The 21453-nt window shown below is 39.7% G+C and overlaps 4 protein-coding genes across 11 annotated transcripts in view; 2 read left to right on the top strand and 2 right to left on the bottom strand.

Moving 5' to 3' along the window:
• The window catches only part of slc35d2 (solute carrier family 35 member D2), a 7606-nt gene extending 3734 nt beyond the window's left edge, over positions 1-3872 (top strand). The window contains 6 exon segments of the mRNA XM_008336016.3: positions 1-59; positions 777-869; positions 967-1034; positions 1127-1205; positions 1629-1711; positions 2243-3872. The exon segment at positions 1-59 is cut by the window's left edge and continues 21 nt beyond it. Coding sequence (XP_008334238.3) covers positions 1-59; positions 777-869; positions 967-1034; positions 1127-1205; positions 1629-1711; positions 2243-2369 — 509 coding nt within the window. The 3' untranslated portion in view covers positions 2370-3872.
• znf367 (zinc finger protein 367) lies at positions 3542-8477 on the bottom strand. The gene is made up of 5 exons (XM_008336017.3): positions 7910-8477; positions 6818-6968; positions 6545-6664; positions 6237-6375; positions 3542-5784 (listed from the first exon to the last, which is right to left on the bottom strand). The coding sequence occupies exons 1-5, from the start codon at positions 8186-8188 to the stop codon at positions 5538-5540; spliced, it is 936 nt and encodes a 311-aa protein (XP_008334239.1). The 5' UTR covers positions 8189-8477; the 3' UTR covers positions 3542-5537.
• Positions 8478-9640: 1163 nt separating this feature from the next.
• On the top strand, positions 9641-13463 carry LOC103397669 (intracellular hyaluronan-binding protein 4). 3 transcript variants are annotated; one of them, XM_008336018.3, is made up of 8 exons: positions 9641-10219; positions 10708-10840; positions 10957-11091; positions 11215-11286; positions 11377-11457; positions 11852-12026; positions 12406-12609; positions 12761-13463. In XM_008336018.3, exons 1-8 carry the CDS (start codon positions 9988-9990, stop codon positions 12824-12826), a joined length of 1098 nt encoding a protein of 365 aa, XP_008334240.1. In that variant the 5' UTR covers positions 9641-9987; the 3' UTR covers positions 12827-13463. The 3 variants fall into 3 exon arrangements, with proteins under 3 accessions (XP_008334240.1, XP_008334242.1, XP_008334241.1); XM_008336020.3 differs by having other exon boundaries at positions 12739-13463; XM_008336019.3 differs by having other exon boundaries at positions 9649-10219; positions 12406-12591.
• cdc14b (cell division cycle 14B) overlaps positions 13133-21453 on the bottom strand; it is a 32389-nt gene continuing 24068 nt past the window's right edge. For 2 of the 6 annotated variants that reach the window (XM_017042920.2, XM_008336021.3), the window contains exons 6-16: positions 20624-20690; positions 20382-20532; positions 20056-20286; positions 19836-19974; positions 19545-19710; positions 19340-19437; positions 16035-16082; positions 15814-15936; positions 15115-15283; positions 13981-14061; positions 13133-13852 (exon numbers count right to left, since the gene is read on the bottom strand). In XM_017042920.2, coding sequence (XP_016898409.1) covers positions 14023-14061; positions 15115-15283; positions 15814-15936; positions 16035-16082; positions 19340-19437; positions 19545-19710; positions 19836-19974; positions 20056-20286; positions 20382-20532; positions 20624-20690 — 1231 coding nt within the window. In that variant the 3' untranslated portion in view covers positions 13133-13852; positions 13981-14022. Of the gene's footprint in view, positions 13853-13980; positions 14062-15114; positions 15284-15813; positions 15937-16034; positions 16083-16138; positions 16824-19339; positions 19438-19544; positions 19711-19835; positions 19975-20055; positions 20287-20381; positions 20533-20623; positions 20691-21453 lie in introns of those variants that run through there. The other 4 variants (XM_017042921.2, XM_008336029.3, XM_025053101.1 and 1 more) reach the window with 4 other exon arrangements.

Genomic DNA, 21453 nt, shown 5'->3' with positions numbered 1-21453 from the left:
TGAATGACGCCTTCACTGCTGCAGGCAACGTGTTCACTAAGCAAAAAGTGGCCACTGAGGTACAATCCACTGTATAGTCAGTACATAAAAATTAATTTTGACATACTCTACTGTAGTTTTGTGTACATGTTTAGGCATGGCTAACGACAACATAGTTTACTGATAAAACTAAAGTCAAATGAAGGTGTGCACCTGAAGTAGCTCAGCAGGTTGCAAAAACAACAAGTGTTAAAATAACAGTTCTTGTTTGAATCGTAAGATCAATGACCATTTAAGACAGTTTAACTCCCAGTAAGTACACCAGTGGTTCCCAAAGTGGGGGCCACCAGATTATTGCAGGGAAGCAACAGGTCAAATTCATTAAATTTTAATAATTTTGCCACAGTGGGGAAAAACACACTGATTTCTTCCCTTTTTTATGGTGTTAATATCTCCTTTTAGGAAAAACAATGTTTAAATGTTTAGGTTTTGAAAAAAAAAAAACTAGAGTAATGGTCACTGAAAGTGCTTCATAGTTACAGATATTTGACCTCAACACTGTGGATACACATCTTTCTATACTTATGGAGACTGAACCAAGTGACCTAATGTGTGTTAACTAGCATGCTGTAATGTAAATAGATAATACTATAATAAAATATAATAATAAAACAATAAATATTTAATACAATTTTTAATATTTAAGTGCCGTAAAGGCTCAGTTCCAGGGCTCACTGTAAATGCCTTGTTTATGTCGATGTTTCTTAATTAACTGCCCACATTGTTTCCTTTTACAGGGAATTGGAAAGTATGGTGTGTTGTTTTACAACGCTCTGTTCATTGTCATCCCCACCACCTCAGCCAGTCTACTTACTGGAGATCTACACAAGGTTCATTCAACAATGTATATTTTTCTATTGTGTGTATTTGACTGTAGTGTTCTTGATGATAGTGTAATTATTGACTTGACTACCTTCTGGTCTTCAGGCAGTGACCTTCGAGGGCTGGGTCAGTGTGACATTTGTTCTGTGTTTTCTCATGTCCTGCTTCATGGGGTATGTCACTGGAGTGTATCATGTTTAGGACTTTTACTCATCATTAGATACCAGAGAACGGTTTCCTGAATGTCATCTGTCTCTGTCTGCAGGTTTGTGTTGATGTATTCCATAGTTCTGTGCAGCTATTACAACTCTGCACTCACTACCACAGTGGTGGGGGCAATAAAGGTCAGGACACACTGATAAACATGCTACCTTTACACTGAGAGCACAAAAGTTATTATCTCTCTCTCTTTTTTCTTTCTCTCTCTCTATATATATCTTTCTCTCTCCCATTCTCTGTCCTCTCTCTCTCTCTCTCTCTTTTTCTCTGTCTTTCTCTCTCTGTCTTTCTCTTTTTCTTTCTCTCACTTTCTCCCTCTCTCCTCTCTTTGTTTCACTCTCTTTCTCTCTCTCTCTCTCTCTCTCTTTCTTTCTCTTTCTCTCTCTCCATCTCTCTTTCCTCCACCTCTCTCTCTCTTTCTTTCCTCTCTCTCTCTCTCTCTCTCTCTCCACCTCTCTCTTGCTTCCTTTGTATTAATGAGTGTGGCCCAGTTTATTACCAACCCTTACATACTGCAGCGTACTGATAACCTTTGGAATTCTCTCCAGAATGTGGCGGTGGCCTATGTGGGAATATTTGTTGGTGGAGACTACCTTTTCTCCTGGACCAACTTTCTGGGCCTCACCATTTGGTAAGAATCTGCTTATCATTGTTGCACAGTTAGGCTAATAATTAAACATGTTACACCTTTAATTTTCAATTTCTTAGCTCAAGCAAAGATTACACAAATTTGCTGTGAAAATTCACAGAATCATATGTTGGTAGAACACTTGCTTTTGCAGCAAGAAGATCACTGGGTTGTAAACTCGATCCCTGGTCGATCTTTCTGTATTAGGTTTGTAAAGGAAAAAAAGTGGTGAATGATGGAGGGATAGAAAACATAATAAGCTTGGCTAATTAAAAACATATGCTAATGTTGAGCAAAGTGGAAAGAGTTAATTATTTAGCTAAAAAAAAAAACTAAATATAGAAAAACTAAAAAAAGTATTTTGTTCTTTCAAGAAATAGCTGACAGTTGGCTAACTGTCAATGAAAAGACAACTAAAGGTCAACATAGCAATTGTACAATAGACAAGGATTTAAAAAAGGTTTGGTTTTTTGTTCACTTCTGCTTCATGTAGAGTAAACTGAATAGGCCTGACTGTTAACTTCTGCTTTACAGTATGTCGGGAGGACTCATGTACTCTTATCTCACGTTCCATAACAAATCAACTGGACCAGTCACCCAAGAAACACCAGACGTCAAGATCGACGTCAGAGATTCCACAGAGAAAAACTGTCTGAACTGAATGGACGAAGTTTGAAACTTTCACCACTTGGTGGCATTGTTCTGCTTCATATTGGAGTATGATGTTGCTTCCACACTTGGATTAACTTGGCCAAGGAGACTGAAATCATCACCACTATAGGCTGCACTAAAAATAAAACTCTGGCCCAATTACGGAGTGGCCGTTTAATTAAGGAACAGATCCAGTTAAAGGGGAGGTTCACAGACCACCTTTAATCAGATTTCTTATCCATCACTGTGACAGGAGTTGATTTTAATGAAGCAGTTTGTCAATTTATGAAGAAATTAGTAGTAATTATTTATGAATCAGACACATTTAGTCTATTACAAATTCTATATTCTATATATAATGTGTCTTTGTATTTATTTTTTATAATTGATAAAAGATGAAGAATGTCAATAGTCTGGATTCAGCACTGACCCAACACACAGTCATCTCAAATTCCTGACGTAAACCAGAGGTGAACTGTGTGTTTTTCTAGTTATGTCTTTGTCTTGTTGTTCAATGTATATTTTATATTGACAAAATCAGAATCTGTTATTAATTTTGGGCATTTTAAAGGCAACTGATTGAAAGTTAGTGAATTCAAATCACATGTGAAGAAAAACGGACAATAAAGCTAGATGGGACTGTGTGTGACTCTCCACCGGTCTTACTGTACCTCTTCTCGGTCCAGCTTCACATTGTAGTTTTTTAAAAATATTTTTATTTCTTCTATACAGTTTATAGGCCTGGGTTGGAGCCTTCCTTGCATTTTATATTTTTGTAAAAATGTTAAACTCATAAATATATACCTATTATTTCTTTACAGAGATCCCTAGCAGTGGTGTACGCAAGTCTGATTTCTTTTTTTTTTCTTTTCTCAATCAGTATAAAAATCATATACCTTTAGGGACATGGTTAGATCTACAGATGGCTCTGTAATGGTTTTGTGCTGTATTTCTGTCAATGTAGTACCATCTCAGAAACAGATTTATATTTATGTGGGTTTTTCAAAGCCTAGAATTCAGTGGCATTAAACTAACAAGGAAAATAATTGTAGGATGTATTTTAAAAGGCTTCAAAAGCTATTCTTAAAGGATCACTGGAAATGAGCCTACTCTAAAAAAAAAAGGTAAGATTTCTTTATTTTAAAAAGTAACTGAATAAGTTGGCACTGGAGGCACATCAAGTCTGGGTCAGCTTCAGTGAATGTTTATTGAAAACAAACAAAATAACACCAGTGCGGACAGATGGAGAAATGTGTATGAAGGATCTCACCAAGCAAGCAGGCTCACTCTACACATGTGACAAGATGACAACTGTTGGAGGAGGTTAGCAAAGAGGAGGGGGGCGACTCTAAACACCAAACTTCAAAGCTCTCTGTAAAATTGTGCACTCACAAAAAAAGGAAATCTCTAACAAACAAAGTGTATATATTAAAAATCACATAATCTTTAGGGTTAGAAAGCTTTAGAACAAACTACAACAGGGAAACAATAAACCATTTGGTGTTTTGATTATCAAAAAAAAAAACAATATGCTTTCCAGTTTTAACTCCACATTCTATTAAATTACTTGGTTTGCCTAATTGCTAGAGTGAGTTTGTTGGTAGATTCCTGTAGAACAATCAGAGGCAGGGCAGTTATGAGACATCATACAGTGTTGAAGGATGTAGTGTTAACATTCTTAAAAATAAAACACTACATTAGGTCATAGGTAAATAAGTGCCACTTCACAGGACACACAGCAGCCCTCCCTCCCTCCTTTTTCCCTTGTGCATTGCAAGCTTAATCCAATATCACAAAGCTGTTGTACATAAGTGCTTTATTTGAACTGTCCTTTATGTGATAAATGCCTCAAACATGTGTAAAATAAGAGCTAGAGAATAAAAAGGTTTTGATGAAGTCATGATTCTGTAACTGAACTTAGATGAAATTAGATGACCTTGATTGTGTTACCTCTTAATACAGCACCTGGAGGTTCAACACACCTACTCTCATGACCTATGAAGATACTGAAGTGACAAAAGGTCAATCTTGAGTTTGGTAGGTGTTCCGCTCAGGGGGAGGGGAGATTTGCACCTGCACTTTTCTGTGTAATGTTATGAGACAGCTGTATAAATAATGATAATAATGATGGGGTAACGTTAAACTGTAAATGTTTGTATTATTATTCGACTTCTGGGTTAGGCTTGCAATCACCTCTTACTGACCATATTGCATGTCAAGACCATAGATCATAGATATGAAATGGACAGAGCAGGGTTCTGTTGCAGGCTAGGGTGGCACCCAGTGAAAGGCTGATTTTGAAGTCCTATGGGGTCTGTCTATGGTCTTAATAGCATAGCATAGCATAGCATAAGGACTTCTTTTAAAGCACATGTCAGTGTTCAAAATTAAAACTGAATTCAGAACAAAGAGACAAAACAACGTGATAAGGCTAAGCCAGAACTAGACAAACTTTGACTTAGTTACCATGTTATACCAAAGATTAGGGAAACTTTTACTTTTTAATCCAATGATTCAATCATGGCTGAAGGTGCTCTGTCCAATTCTTACAAACAGTCTAGGGTCAGGACTGCTATTAACTCTGCCCAAATTATTTTTTTGGTCAACATTTTTACAAACACTTAAATATGCTGGTGATGCCAAGTTCCGCCTCCCTGCACAGAAGACTGGCAGTGAAGTCTTGGACATTTCCTAGCTTTGACCACACCCTGTATTCTTCTGTCCGTCTGAGCTTAATCCATATATACATCAGTCATACACAAGCACAAATATACTTAAAAAACTCGTTCTCATCAAAGTGCAAACAACTTTAAAACACAACAGGTACTCTCTCCTTGCCTGTACAAGACAGAAAGAAAAAATGACATTCTTCATATAGTCAAATCTACACGTATAGCAGCCTAAAGGTATAAAATGTCAAATGAATAAGGTGCTTTAGCTTCGTGCCTTCCTGGTGCTGTGAGTGGGGCTGTAGATGATGCTGTGTGTAACACTGATCTCGGGCCAACTCTTTGTCTGCTATCACAACACGATAGAACAAACTAAACTAGTGTTTGATACACGCTTACAAATGATTTCTTTTTAGCTACAGCACAGACTGCAGGAAGATGGACTGGGGAAAGCGGAACAAGGGACGGGGAGGAGCCAGGGTCCAGACTCAGGGGAGTAGTCTGGTGTTTTAGGGGGATAGGTTATTGGCCAACTCAATGAGGGCCAGAGCGCCATGGAGGCGCTCCCGCTGCTCCTGAAGGCGTCGCTTGGCTGCGCCTCCCTGGGTACCCTTCTCCTCCTCCATGGTCTCCTCCTCTTCGTCAGACTGCAGATACTCCATGGGATCCTGCTGCTCCTGGTCCTCAGCACTTTCCTTGCTCTGGGGTTTCACCTTGGTGGTGGTGGGGGCCCTCTGCTCACGAGTCCTCCAGTACCTGTGATGTGGGACAGTAATTAGTTTTTGTCTTATTCTTTAGGATTTTTCAAGGTGTTTAAATGAATATTGTAACACTTGACCATGTAAAGGTAGCGGTTACAAGTTGGTTGTTTTCCAGAGAATTCAGAATATTTTTTTGGCAATATCAAATATTTTAAACTTTGGATAGCTTTTAGCATTTTATCTATAATACAAATTTCTCCCACAATTGTGATCTTCTGTCCACTTTTAAATTGTTTTTGTCCTTTAGCTGCCTTTAGGCTGACTATACTACTGTTGGCCATTCCTCAGCTGACTTTTGACTAACTTTTAGTATTTCTTTTAGGTTTTTATCTTCATGTTAAGTTTTTTACTCACTACTATTTAAATATCATCACTTTTAATTTTTTTATTCATTTCATACATGTCCTTACATAGTAAGAAAAACTATAGATTCCTGTTTTAACTTACTTTGCCAGCCACTCTGCCACAGCCTTGTTATCCACAGACTGGGTCTTCCCCTGACCATCCTGTGGCTCCTCCCTCTTGAGGCGAGAGAAAGGATGTTTGGGGCAGTGACGGTTGGCATGAGTGAAACGATTGCCACAACCTAGAATAATTGGAGAGATATTTAAATAAATGCACTTGTAACTCTTAGGTACTTTCTTTACTGTGTCAAACGAAGCAAGCCATTTAAAAAGTAAATGGAAAGTACCATCTGACAACAACATTTCCAGTCCAGTTTTGGCAAACAGCTTGGAAGACTCATTCAGACCTACCTTTCTCTGAACAGACAAATGGTTTTTCTCCAGTGTGCAGGCGCTGGTGCGTCTTCAGCTGACCACTCTGGACAAACGCTTTACCACAGTTTGGGTAGTCGCACAGGTAAGGTCTCTCACCTGTGACAGGAAGAGGAGTATGTTTAGAACGATAGCCTTGAAGGTCTTCTTATTTTACAATCATTAGGTCTGTTGCACAACTATGTGATGTCCAGGTCTGTATTCCATTGCTATTGCCTTCTTAAAGACATATTTAATTGTTTTCTGTCTTACCTGTGTGTGTCCTTTTATGAGCCTGAAGGGACTTCTCTCTGGGAAACACTCGGTTGCAGATGTTACAGCGGATGCGACTGGATGAAGTCTCTCCTTCGCTGATCAGCTCCCGGACTGTGTCGGCCCTTGGGCGACCTCTGCGTGTACCATCCTGACAACAAGTATGGCATGTTTAGAAATCGCTAGGTGAAGAAATACACTCGTAAAGTTTTAATGATTTTCCCTAAGACCTAAACATAAGATATATATCTATATTAAGTAATTTTCCTGGATGGAATTCAGGAGATGCACAGAATTTGGAGACGCAATGCAATGGATGTTTGTGAACATGTTTGCGACATTGAGAACTTGCACAGTTCACACAGGAAGACCAAGAGTGATCAAACCAAGATTTTATATATATATACATAATGCATGTGTGTGTAATGTGTGTGGTTTTTTGTTATCTATTTACAGAGATAAATACATACAGAGGGACCATACAGTGTGTACAACATCTATGTATGAAACACATAAACTCATAATCTAATTTGAATCCTTTGATTTTAACTTAATAGTACCCACTCTCCTTTCATCAGTACACATGTAACAGCGCTGGCACGTTTGTCCATCATGGCTCATTTTACATCCGGTCTGGTTTTGGCGCTCTGTGCATCATCATAAGCAGCTGCTGCAGAACCAGGAAGTCTGTGTGGCTTTTTAAAATCCACCATGTTACACCCTAATGCGCGGGCGTTTTTTTTAAATGACTCACCATCTTGGCCATATTGACAGTCAAAACATCGATATAACCAGGAAATATTTAAAAGCATTGATCTTAAACTTGATATTTGACGCGATAAGTTATAAAGTTGTCAAAGTTCGCTGTGGATGAATTTGCTCTCAATTGAAGATATCTTCACGCATACGCGGCAAATTTACTTATACAACGTTATTACAACAGCTGTTACACCTATATCTTGTGTGTAATACAAACTATGTTAAATCTGTACAGTACTGGTAGTACATTAAAACTTCAGACGCTACAACTTTACGGTGCTGCAAGTCCGTTTTTTGCCGTTAGGTATTTAAATTAGATTATTTATTTTTTACCTTGTTGTGATCAGGTGACGGAACATTGTCCTCCTCTCGGGCTGTCTGGGTCCCAGTCGGGGATGAAGCCTCGCTCACCGATCCGGGGCTCAGAGTCACATTGTGGGCGTTTTCCCCCCATTTCCACGGGTAAACCATGAAGTCGCTGAAGCCGGGGCTAGTGGGCGTCAGAGCCTCGGCTTTCCTGGGTTTAATCGGGGTGGTCTTGATGACGGACACAAGGACCCTTTTGGGAGAGTCGTTGCAGAAAATGACTTGCGGGTGCTTGTTTTCAGCCATTACAAGCAAAAAAACAAAACAAAAACAAACTGCGGTCGAGCGAGCAAGTCTGGAAAAGTTTAGTTTCCAAAAAGTGAATAAATAAGGTTACTTTTCAATCTGGGGTAAATATGTCCTTCATTTCCAAAGAGAAGATAGAAATGGGTGCCAGATCCGTTAATCGCGTCGTGTCCTCACAACGATATTTAGTACCGTTTCTTCACTGGAGAGCAGACGTTCCTCTCAACGGTCCACTGAGTGTGCGCCCACAGGAGCGCCGTCCCGCGTTGCAAAAACGCGCCCGAGCCTATCATTGACCAATCAGGTGCACCGGTCTTGCAGCACGTGTCGGGAGGAAGTACAATAAGCCAATGACAGCATCCGTTACCGACAACGTGGAAATTACGTCGCAGACCCGTACACCCAATACATAGAAGAAGCTTCTCCAGTCTCGGCCAATGGGATTTAAACACATAACCCGCGCTGTCGCGCTGAAGTTGACATCAGCAAATGAAGAAGAACTAGTGTTCGTTTCTCCATTAGACAAGCCAATCAGAGTGAAGGGCGGGTAATCTTTCACAGTGGACGAGCAGATGGCCAGTTCCCGCGTTGTGGAGTCTGTTTATGTTATTACATTTGAGCTCAGTTTAAAGGGAAACGAAAGGGTGTTTTAGTGGCGCCAAAGTTACGTAATAGGTTCAGGGAGGAACAATGGCTGTACTGTGAGTCGTAAAAAAAAGCCACATGGACAAATATGGCTCTATGAACGATTCTAAGTGCCAACTTTAGAAGAATTGTATATGATTAAATTAAGCCATCACACATAGAAATAAAGTTATATCTGTGCCATTAAGAAAGACTTGTGTAGGATACAGGTAGTTACAGTCACACATTCAACAGGGGCTGCTTTGTTGTGTGTTAATTGCCTGACTGGCTGCATTTCCACTCTGGAACCAAATGTTTGTGATGAACATTAGTTCTAACATACACAATGCTTTGAACTAACTATAATTTATCTATTTAAGGTTAAGTTGCCATTGACTGTTGCTCTCCTCGTCATTCATGTCCTAAGGATGTGGTTCTCAAACTGTGGTGCATATACAATACCAATTGTGGTACACCAAATCTGATCCTCATTAGAAAAAGGCGAGTCTTTTTTGTACATGTGTAATGTCGTTTCAGAACATAATTTCAGTGCCAGTTGCGGTATCTCTTTTTGTACTGTAGATGTACAAAGGAATTTAACAGCTGCCCTAATAAAAAAACAAACAAACGATTGTTTATATTATAAAAGTGCTTAGTATGGAAACAATCAAGACTATCAGGCCTGTGCACATTTATAAAAAAAAAGAAATATCCCAAACAGATGCATATTCAATTTCTGTCAGCAAAAAATACGTAGTACAAATGCGTTTACCTAAATATTAGAATAGGGTTGTTTTATTGTCCTAAGTTGCCCCTGACGTCACATCCTCTGTCCACACGAACGACACCTTCATTGGTCAGAGCACATCTGTGAACGAATAGTGATAGATGGTGAACCTATTGAGGGGCTCACGGGGCGTGGCTTCATTGATCTCAACACGCGCAAACAGTTAAAATCAACGGAGACGCTGCCGTTGGGTGTTATTGGATGTTTACTGGACTTTCTCTAGATGCTGTCCTGTGGCTGAGCAGTAGGACAACAGGCTGTAGTTGCAGTATATTTCACAGTGTAGCATTTAGGAGACCGTGTGACAAGGCTACTGTCTGCTGAAGTCCGTCTGGTTTTTATATATTTATGTGTATATATAAAACTACCGTTAGTTACACAGGTTAAGATGCTAGCGGACGCTTACGGGTGTGTGGTGGAGAACAGGTTCGGGAACCTTCTAGATGACGATGCTGACCCTTTCGACTTAATCTGCGTGGTGGAACACGAGAAGGAAAAGAAGAAGAAGAAGATGAAAAAGAAACAAAATGAGGAGAAGAAAGTCATGCAGAAAAAACCCGGTCAAAAGGAGTCTCAGAGGGACAGACGCCTCCCTGCCGTCCATCAAGACCCGGTACCAGGTGAACTAAGTGGTTTCGGCCTGTCAATACCGGCTGTATCGGCCGCTGGTGGTGACAGGTCAGCACTATTCTGCTGTCAGAATGAGGTTGAGACTGCTCAGTCCTGCGTGGATTTTTAACCAGAAATTAGGGGGAAAAAAGTCGACATTGTGAGATGACATGTCAAAACTTTGGCGTCGTCATTGATAAAAAAGGAACTTTTAAATGATGAAATAAAGAACGCAAATAAAGAATTGCAGACATTTGTAAGAATGTCAGTGAAGTGCACACGATGACGATGCGATATTCAATCGATATTTGATAGGTAATCATTGGTCTAAAGGGCTTATTATATGGCACACTCACTCAAAATTAGTAAATTATCTTCTAGCACAGAATCCTCCAAATGTGTGGACGTTTTTTCCTCATACTTGTTAAAACATCTACCAAATCAGAAGAATGTTAACATTCTTATAATAATTACATGCCTTTCTGTCTTTTTTGCCTAGTCTGTAAGCAGCAGACTAAGCAGTCACGACCAGCTCCTGAGAGAAGAGATGGCAAAGAGGAGACCCTCAGGGGCATGAAGAGAGCTGCAGCTGTCAAGCGTATGGCTGACCAGAGGGAGGGTTTTGTCTCTGTGTAAGTCTAAAAATGAATTTTGTTTTTAACCTTTTGCACATAATTACCAGTTAAATTTCAATGAAATTTGGACACGAGTAAACATGTTGTTTTTTTGTTTTTTGTTTTCATTTAAGGCCAATCTATGCAGACTCTGAACTCAGGGGCAGGGGTGGGAACAGAAGGAGAGGAGGAAGAGGTGGTGGATACTCAAGGAACCTTGACACTGTCAACTTGAGGGGCAAGAGAGAATTTGAACGCCATAATGGAACGTAAGCTCTCTCTCTCTCACTTTCTTTCTCTCTCTCTCTCTCTCTGTTTATTCAGGAGCCCTAAAGCAAATTAACCCAAAACAAAATAACCTATCCGTGTCTTTGATCCATCATGTACCGCAGTGGAATCTCTCCTGAGGAAAGGCGAGGAGGCAGAGGACCTTGGAACTGGGGCTGTGTTGACGACGCTGCAAGGTAAATGATTGTAGAACCTGTAGATTTAAAAAATAAAAATGTATTACACTTGGGTACAACTAAAATGATGAGATACGTTTATCTACGAAGTGAACTGATAGAAGTGACGGACAACACGATGACTAAAGCTGAAGAACCTAAAACACCTGCGGATGAAGAAAACCCCAGTCGGTGAGAGAAGCACCTCAGCGTCAGTTCAGACAATAAGTGTACAAATGAATAGGCACTTAAAATAATAACAGTAGTTCTAAAAGTAATTAACAAATGTCTTGTGAATTCTAAATCATCAGGTCAATTAATGACAATTTGAGTTGAAGCTAAAATGAAAGGTTTTCACAGCGAAAAGCCTTTGTGCATTCAAGTAGTGATTATATAAATGTAGTAGATTTAACAATGTGATTCAAATAATGATGCTAAAAGTGTTTAGTAGAATATATAACGTTTGATGTTTGAACTAATTTGTTTCCATTTAAATATAATTTTTGGGGTTGTTTCATAGCTTTACATTTAGAGTTACTTTTGCGAGAAGCTTTAGCTTAACGAAGTTCTGATGCAATTGTGACAGAACGGTGGAAAAGGAGAATGGAGAGATGGTTGGGCAAGTTGCCGTGCAGATGTCGCTGGATGAGTGGAAAGCCATGCAGGAAATGAGTCGCCCCAAGATAGGGTTTAACATCCGCAAAGCAGAAGACAAGATTCCTTCAAAGGCAAAGGTCATCCACAAGTCCAAGCAGGTGGAGGTGAGGATGGGGATATGGGAAGCCCCTGATACTGGGAACAGGGGCAGTTTGTTTAGTGAATGACAACATCTCTCTGGTGTGTGTCACCATACCAGTGTTACCATCCAAAAACGCTCCGGTCCTCAAAAACCAGAAGGTGCGTATTATAAAAATAAACAGCATGTTGTTGAGCAGGGATACAGATGATGTGATTGGTTGAGCTGAGGAAATGTTTCAGTAAAAGACGGATGAAAAAATATGGCTCGTAATGAAATTCATTAGTTCACGTTTGGTTAATGGGCACATTGACCAGATCTTTGTGTCTATGAAAGAACGGGGCAGAGTCCTGAATGCACCACATGTCAGGTTTTTCCATCCTAAGTCTGTTTTTCTCCTTCAGAACCTTAAGTTTGTGGAGGACTTGGAGATTGAAGGAAACTTCCTCCGAAGGTCTGTCAACGACATCACTTCCCTCCTGGATATAAATTTTGGGAGTCTCGGTCGCCCTGCCCGTGGTGGTCGAGGACGCGGAGGTCGGGGCGGTGTAGCCAGCCGCTCAGAGAAAGTTAAACCGATCGTGGAAAGGGTATGTGGCAGCTCTCAGGTAAAGAAAAGAATCGAGTGTTTGAGAGTTTTAATTTGTCAGCTACCTTCAGGTGTGTGATCAATTCTGAAACACCAATAATTTAAAAAACTCATTAGATTTCAACTTCTGTTCTTTGGTGAACTGAAGTTTTAAATGTTTTGCCTGTTAGGATTCTGAACTGGCTCCAAACCCTGACGACCCAGAAGATTTCCCTGCTCTATCAGCCGGAAGATAAAACTGGATTCACTTTTATTTACGCTCATGTAGGGAGAGTTTGTTGCACTTATACTTGCTGGACACTGTTCATGTTTCTGCTGTCTTAAGATTTGAGGTTCTGTTGTACTGAAAGCAAGCATGAGTATTTGACCATATCTGAATAAATGCTTAGGCAAATTTCTGTGATGTTTGTGCTCATTTCCTCCCAAACCACACTCCTCAACAACATGAAGTGAAATGTTTGAGTTGAACACACTAGTCAAATGTCAAGTATATTTAAATGTCTGTGGGGAATAATTTCAAGGATGCGTGACCAGAAAAAGAATCATTCTGAGTATACTTTTATTTAAAATGTCCCTTGGTGTGTGTGTGCGTGCGATTTAAGCTAAATTCACTAGTGGATTATGGACATGATTTAAACCAGACCCCATTAGGACCACTCCACTTCTCAAAGCATGATTCAGACAGAGTACAAAAATATTTACAAAATACAAATCGCTTATATCAAATGTTCACATATTTACAGGCATAAAAGATCAAAGTGAAAAGCAAAAACCAAATAAGGTGTTACAAAGTGATACAAATGTTCTGGTGGTCGTGGTTTCGAACTACAGATTGTTTTGCCATTTTGCTGTTGACAGAAAGCAGGTAAACGAGTATAAAAATGTATGTTAAATCAAAGCAGGAGCATGACGCCACAGTGAAATGTTAGTAAAAATATATCTTTTGGATTCACATGCCATATTGACGCATGTTTGCTAGTGCATGCTTCAATATGTAAAACACTACGATACAATTTCTTCAGAGAAAAAAAAACATTTGATGTTTAAAAAACAAAAATACCGAAAAGTGCCTGAAGGCTAAGATTACATCAAATCAATCAACAGATTTGATGTGCCATATATTGCAACATCAAGTTCTCTGTCATAATCTACAACTGATTAAGTTGTACAGCTGAAGGTGACATGGACTAACTTGTCCTCCAGATTTCCAGAAACCTCCTCCTTATCGAAGTAGAGGAGCTCTAGCCTTGGGAATGGAGTGACTGTGGGGGAGAAGGGAAGGATGTCTTATTAGTTGTGTGACAGATATGTTTTTTTTTTATTTGTGTAATCAGCCTTTGCGTGCAACAGTATCAAAGACCATGAAATGCAGTCAAGAAGGGATAGATACCATAGTCTGGAAATTCGAACTGATTGTAAAGACCTGCGAGCTTTACGTCCTGGGGAGGCAGAGTGTCTGTTGCCAGAAAGACTGGTGGAAAAGCAGGAGAAAAGATGGGGAAGAAACTGCAGATTAGAACTGACAGTTGATGCCACAGAGCGGTGACAGAAGGCACAGTGAGCAGCAGAGACCAGAGTGGCTATAGCCAGTAGTGTTCTGAAATCCAATATTCTTTAATGACATGCAGAGATGGCTATTGAAAGAAAGGACAGGTGGCCAGGAGGGAGAAATGTGGACAAGAGCCAATCAGTGTCAGTAAAAAAATGGTTCTAGAAATAAAATGTTGATGAAGATATTGCCATTAAACTAAGTATATTTTTGTGTATAGTTTGTTGACTAAAACCAATTAAAACTGAGGAGTTTTTACAGACCAAATTTGGACTAAGACTAAGTTACAATTTCAACTTAAACTATTTGAATCAGAATTGACACTCAATGTCAACAGTCGTGTGTAGGTGGAGTGTGTCCTGGGCAGTGAGGTGTTAGTAGAGGATGTAAGTGAAAGGGCTGTGGCTGGGCTGCATCATTCCAAGATTTTATTTCTGATGATCTGAGTACAGGTAAGTTTGTTTTGTTAATACGATTTACTACTTGTATTTCAAAGCCACAACATTATGGTTAAATATAATAGAATTAGTCTAAAGAATGACAAACACGAGGTCTGATTCGTGGCTCTCCCCTTCTCAACTCAACTTTCACTGCCCTCCAGATATTTGGATTCAGCTAAACAGTCAGATCAAGTGAGATGGACAGATCTAAATTCAATTGAGCTGTTTCCTTTTCCAACTAGATAGAACAGATTCACAGGAGTTACCAAATAAGATTTTGTTAAAATACTTTGTTGATGCATCCCAGCCTATGTGCATCAGGTTACCAGGACAATGTCTCTGTCAGGAGAGAAGGAAGGAGGAAACAGGAGAGTAGATGGCCTTTGATTTTTGGCTGGTTTTTCACAGCTATAAATCATGTGGTCTGAAAGTTTTCCACACATATTTGTAAACTTCACTGCTGCCAGAAGGAGGATGAATTTCGCTTTGGGCTGTTTCTGTTTGTGAAAAAGAGTGAGGTTCAGCGGAGGCTTGCCTGCAGATGCACTTGTGCCATGTTTAAGTTGATGAATGTGCCTGTGTTGACTGTGGCACTGGCTGTGTCTCTGTAGCCTCCACATGGATCACAACACATTGAGTCAGTGTCTCCAGTCACTACATGTAAGTTCCCGAGAGACCTGACCAGTCTGCTGTGGCACAGGGAGCTGGCAGAGAGAGAGGGGAGGCTGTTAATTTAACCCCGCAGGGGTCCACCAGTGGCTATTGCCTCAGGGCTGCTTCTCAACTGTGTCTGCGCCACTTAGTATACTGCGCACTTGCTGGCCACTGTATTAAGTACACCTGTGTACTAACACAACAACACCATCACATGTGAAGTAACCATAAAATATAAATACAGATTTACTTCACCGTCTTTATAAACTGATATCTAGACCAACTTACCGTATTTTCCAGACCATAAGTTGCACATTTCTCATCCTTTGGCTGGGTTTGAGACTAATACCCAGGTGTGACTTATATATTAAAATATATAATTGGGCATGTTTGTTACTTTCACACTTACAGCAACAAGAGGGCACTGGTGTGACATACTCATGTTTTTTTCTTTTTCTTTATGCACATTTTGGCTGGTGCGTCTTATGCCGACATATAGTCCAGAAAATACAGTACCTTCTTCCTTTAAATTGTTTTTTTTAAACCATAAAAACAACCAAGGTAAATCTGGGGCACTAACCTTTGTCCTACACCATTAGCTGGCAGTGAAGTTCTGGTTCTCTTCCTGCTGTCTGGGTGTTCAGACAGAGGTAGTGGGTTGACACTGGTCTTACAGCCCTGTACACTGGCCTGCAGAACGGCCCTGCAGCAGAAGAAAAGCCTTAGTCACTCATACATGGTCATTTGTTAAATTTATTTTCCACACATTTTCCTGCTTAAGTACAAGGGAATAAAATGTACCTTGCAGAGTGTGATGATGACCTAGTGTGAACCTTATTCTCCTCCTGTCTGTAAAAGAACATGAAAGTAAAACACTTTTAAGATCAGTGCAGTGAAAGGCTACAGAGACAGACGACAGGGCAGGAGGCAGAGAGAGGGAGACAATGCAGTGTGGAAACGAGCAGGAAAGCTCAATCATTTGATTGCTTTGGCACACAATATTATGGCAGCAGTCGCAGCCAAGTGGAATTAGTAAAGCCAAGAAAGTTCCACAAAGGCCACAAGGTGGCAGTAGAGAACTTGGAGGGACCAGGTTGTTGTTTTAGAGGCATTTTCTTTATTTTGAGGAGGCACAAAAAAAATAAACACAACAAACAGCAAATTCTGACATTTCCAGATGACATGGTGCTGATGATTATAGTCAAACAAGCATCGGAGTGTAATAAGATATGGTAGCATGGACAAGGCCTGTGGTGTTTCTGATTCAGAGAAGAACTAGTTTTGCTAATCAGCTGAGAATTTTCAGTTGTCTTAGGGGTAAAAGTAAAAAGTGAAGGGGATTTTTTTTGTGATTTCAGGTTGTCAGCTTTCAGGAATTGAAGAGAGACAGTGGGGCTCACCTACAGCATTCTCAGTAAGGGCTCCAGAACGTGGGGGCAGGGCAGGTTTTGGGGGGGGCAGACGGGCAGTAGAACTCATTGAAATCCTAACCCGTCTATACAGAAATGCAGGATGGAAGAAGGGAAGCCAAACACAATCCACCACATGGCAAGGCTACACAGGGAGGAGAGCAGCATGGCTACCAGCCATCTGAAAGGAGGACAAATCCAATAACAAGAGCAAAAGAAAAAGAAGGGGGAGGGGGGGGGGGAGACAAAAGACGTCCAGGTAGAAGATAGAGCCTGTGATGTTCTGCTTTTCCACTGGGACTGGATTAGATCAAATACTTTTTTGAGGGCCTTGTCCAGTAGTACCTGATTACAAGTAGTAGTAGGGACAGCTGCTACAGGTAGTTAATGTTATGCTAACTTTAAAATCACTGCATAAACTAGCATATTAAAATGCCTGTTTTTTTTTACTGAGGCTGTCAAAATTAATGTCAGGGTTAGGTGAAATTAATCAGATTAAAACTTTTGATGCATTTTAAAGCATGGGTAAAATAATACAGAGCAGACTGTGCACACATTGTGGGATATTCTTTCATTTCACCAAAGCACCTTGAACTTCAAATACCATTTGCAGTATACAGCAAAAAAAAAAAAAACTGATTTATTTTGTTTAGTCATGATTAATCGTGATTATTTGACAGCTATCCAGTGATTTACCAGATTGAAAATCTTAATCTTTGACAGCCCTAATTCTCACCATTATTGTATTTACACAAAATGATGAATTTTATGTTGAATTATTTCTTTGTTCCTTCATCAATCAATAGAATTTTCAGAACAATTGAAAAGTAATATAAAACCCAGCAGTGTGTTCTTCATACTAATCCAGTCACACAAAGCAATGGAAAAACAACAGGTAACTGTTGGTCAGTGAACCTGACCCCACATTAACGACATTAGACACATGTACAGACTGAACACAGAGGCATCGTCATGCGTGCACATCCATGAGTTTCATGCCTGCTGCCATGCACAAAGAAGCATAAGAGATGTAGAGAGGCCTTCACATTGTGTTTGTTTGCAGGTGTTGGACGCAACTCAGTGTTAGATTATACTAAAAACATGAAGTGCTAAACACTGACGCAGAACTGGAAGTTTGAGAGAACTACATATATGTATATGTATATACATATACAAACATATATACACAGTATACAGTTCCTAGATATATTTATTGGACAATATTCTGAAATATTCCAAAAGGCTGTTAGTGTTTCTATTGACCAACTTTGATCCATCTGTTAACCATACACCAACACATACCTGCAAAACTTTTCCTTTCCTTCTATTTGAATTATGCCATTTTCATAATCACGATACCACGTTCTTTACGCATTTGAAGGTAAAATCTTGCATATTTACCGGTTTTATAGCCGTTCATTTGTGCATATGTTCTGTGTTTAAGAACAGGAGAGGAGATTTACAACCAGATGCAGAAGCTAATATGTCGTTAGCTAGTAAGTACGCCCAAAAACAATACAATAAATAATAAAAAAAAAAATTGGTCCGTATCATAATAAAGACCGTAAAGTACCGTCTTGCCATAACTCCTTATGGCTCTTTCCAGATAAGATAAAGTCAGTGGGTCAAGCCATGCACTCAAATATGTGATTCAACTAATCCAGACCTGGAGTGGAAGTGATTAGTTGAATAACTGGTGCTGTTATTAAAGGGCTCAGCTCAGGGTCTTTCCTTCGTCTAAGATAAGTCTAGGTGTTCTAACTGAGTTGATCTTCTAGCAGATCAACTCAGTGTCTGTGATCAGTGAAAGGCAAGTCAATGTGATGGATCCATTCACCGCAGCCCACTTCACACCGAAACAGAAGTAGAACATGTTCAGTCAATCAGCCAAACCATTAGCCATTCACTGGCAAGGTGACAGCAACCATCTTTACAGGAAGAGGACATCAGCTCAGAAAGGAAGTGACATGCACTTACCTCCGTTATACAAAACCTCACATCCTCCCTCTCTCTCTCTCTCTCTCTCTCTTTTTTTTCCTCTCCCCCACTCTGCCTCTGCCTCTCTCTGCTACTTTTTGAACGGTAGACAACACATCGGCCACACTGTGCCCATGAGGCTGCAGCAGAATACTACCTGCCTGACATGGGACAACACAAGCCAAAGCCATGTGGGTACATTGGCAGAGGCCACACAAACATCCGCCACCATGCTAACACATCAGGACCGTCCACAACCTCATTCACCACAGAACATATGGGTGGATTTCATTTTGGAATGACGAGACAAAAATTTTGAAGCTGAGGACTTCCTGTTAACGTTAATTGCAACACAACACATCTACAGTGGTCATTAGCCATATCTTAGGTGTCATAGCTTCTGTAAAAACTAATTTACCTCCAGGACAAAGTGACCTTATGATCTCTTCAAGGCATTTATTAACTCAATAGCTCCACACAAAAATAAATATTTTTTTCTTATAGGGATTCCACATATGGCTTTGTGTAACTTAAAGATCAAGACATGATTCAAATCTGTTTCTGTGATACCACACATATGCAGTGCGGCCCACTCTCTCATTTCAAACTATAGGATTTATTTGCATTTAATCTGTCAAAATGTCCTTCCTTCCTTTCTTTTAAAGTAGAACAGTGCCAGTGGGATTTATATCCATTCCTGCAGACTGTACTGGAACTTACGACAGTGAGCCTGTGGACGACCTGGACTGCCTCTTGCTCTTTAGGGCGCGGAGCTTGTCCCCCTGTGTGAGGCCGTTTCTCTCCTCTTCATCGTTATACTACAAAACACAAATCACGTCAGACACATCAGCCAACTCAACTTTGGTTTATTCACAGAAATGTATATATATTTTAAAAGCAACAGTCCGGTCCTTGAAAGACTCACCAGTTCCATGTCGTCTTTCTTAGGCGATCGGTTTTTATTGCTACCGTTGATGGTGATGTCATCCACCCCAGACAGGATCCTTGTGACGGCCATCTTGCCATTTTCCTGTTCATTTTGTACCTTCTCTCGGAAAATGTCGCCCTCCACCCACAGACTGTTCTGTTTCCTGATGGTAAATTTTAAAAAAGACCAAAGAGAAGAGTTTAACCTTAATAGAATTTGTATGTATTTGTATTTGTATGATACAAGATGATGATGAAGATGAGCTGAAAAATTGTTGTTTAAGCCTACTCTTCAACAAAGTTCTGCTGAGGCCCAATGACAGACCCTGGTCGACAGATCCTAATCCAAGCGATGGCCTCTGCAGCGGTCAGGCGGTAATGTTTCATCATGTAACAGCCAATCAGGGTGCCAGTCCTCCCCAGACCAGCTGTCAAAAACATACGTGGAATTTAAAACAATGATGTACAAAATTAGCTTTTATAAACTAGATGTGGGACCGAGATCTGACCTTTGCAGTGGACAGCTATCGCTCCTTCTGCGTTCTCGCAGATGTTGAGGAACTTCTTGACGATTGAGTCGTTCGGTGTGCTCCCGTCCACAAAGAACAAGTCGTGGTGTTCGAAACCAGAGTCCGTGAAACGCCTGGCGTCATACATCTTTTTGTTGAGGCGGACGATGGTGGTGATGTTGTGTTTTCTGAAGTAGGGAATGTAGGCCTCCGGGGCGTGAAGAGGGTAGCCTGAGGTGGGAGAGGAATTATTAGGTTGGGTATGGAGGACTTTGAACAAAGAAACAAAAACAGTTCTGGGTTATTCTCTCTTTTTTTCCATTTACCATTTTCTATTTTGCTCTTGGGATGAGGGCCACTGAATGCAAGGAATTTTCCTGGAATGATCCAATTCAAGTCTCCGTTCTCTGCTCTTTCATAGTGCTCATATTCTTCCACGTCAAAGTTGGAGAAGTCCAGCCAGCCGTACTGCAGAGCCTGAGAGATGTTTGGCACAGAGTTGATTTCATTAGACTCGTGACACAGCAAGACGGAGACAAAGAAGAAAAATAGCAGCAGTAAATTGTACCTTGTGAACGGCGAGCAGACAGTCCAAGATGTTGAGATTGTACATGCAGGTTCCAAAAGAGGCATCTCTGTGAGGAACAAATGACAGTCATTCTCCACGGAGCATACTGATGATCTATTTTCTCCTTTTAAAATACCCCCCCCCCCCACCCGTCATTAGTCCTGTTCTACTTCTCATTCATTTTTCTTCTTTTCATTTTTGCCATCACACTGATGTTAACAGGACACATTGAACTTAAAGCTTATGCTTTTGGTCACTTCTTCTATATATAAATATAAATACATATGTATACATACATATATACACATACATATATACATACACATACATACACATATATACATACATATACATATGTACACATATACATATATACATACATATATAAATATATATACATATAATACATATATACTTACATATACATACACATATATGCACATGTATATACATACATATACATACACATATATGTATATATACATACATATACATACACATATACGTATATACATACATATACGTACACATATACGTAAATACATACATATACATGTATACATACACACATATGTATATACATACATATACATGCACATATATGTGTATACATACATATACATACACACATGTGTATATACATACATATATGTATATACATACATATATACACACATACATATATGTATATACATACATATATACACACATACATATATGTATATACATACATATATACACACATACATATATGTATATACATACATATATACACACATACATATATGTATATACATACATATATACACACATACATATATATATGTATA

This window comes from Cynoglossus semilaevis, chromosome Z (assembly GCF_000523025.1).
Source record: "Cynoglossus semilaevis isolate Cse_v1.0 chromosome Z, Cse_v1.0, whole genome shotgun sequence".
In the NCBI taxonomy this organism is placed as follows: domain Eukaryota; kingdom Metazoa; phylum Chordata; class Actinopteri; order Pleuronectiformes; family Cynoglossidae; genus Cynoglossus; species Cynoglossus semilaevis.
Note: the sequence above shows the minus strand (reverse complement) of the source record. Positions and strands in the feature narration are given on the sequence as shown.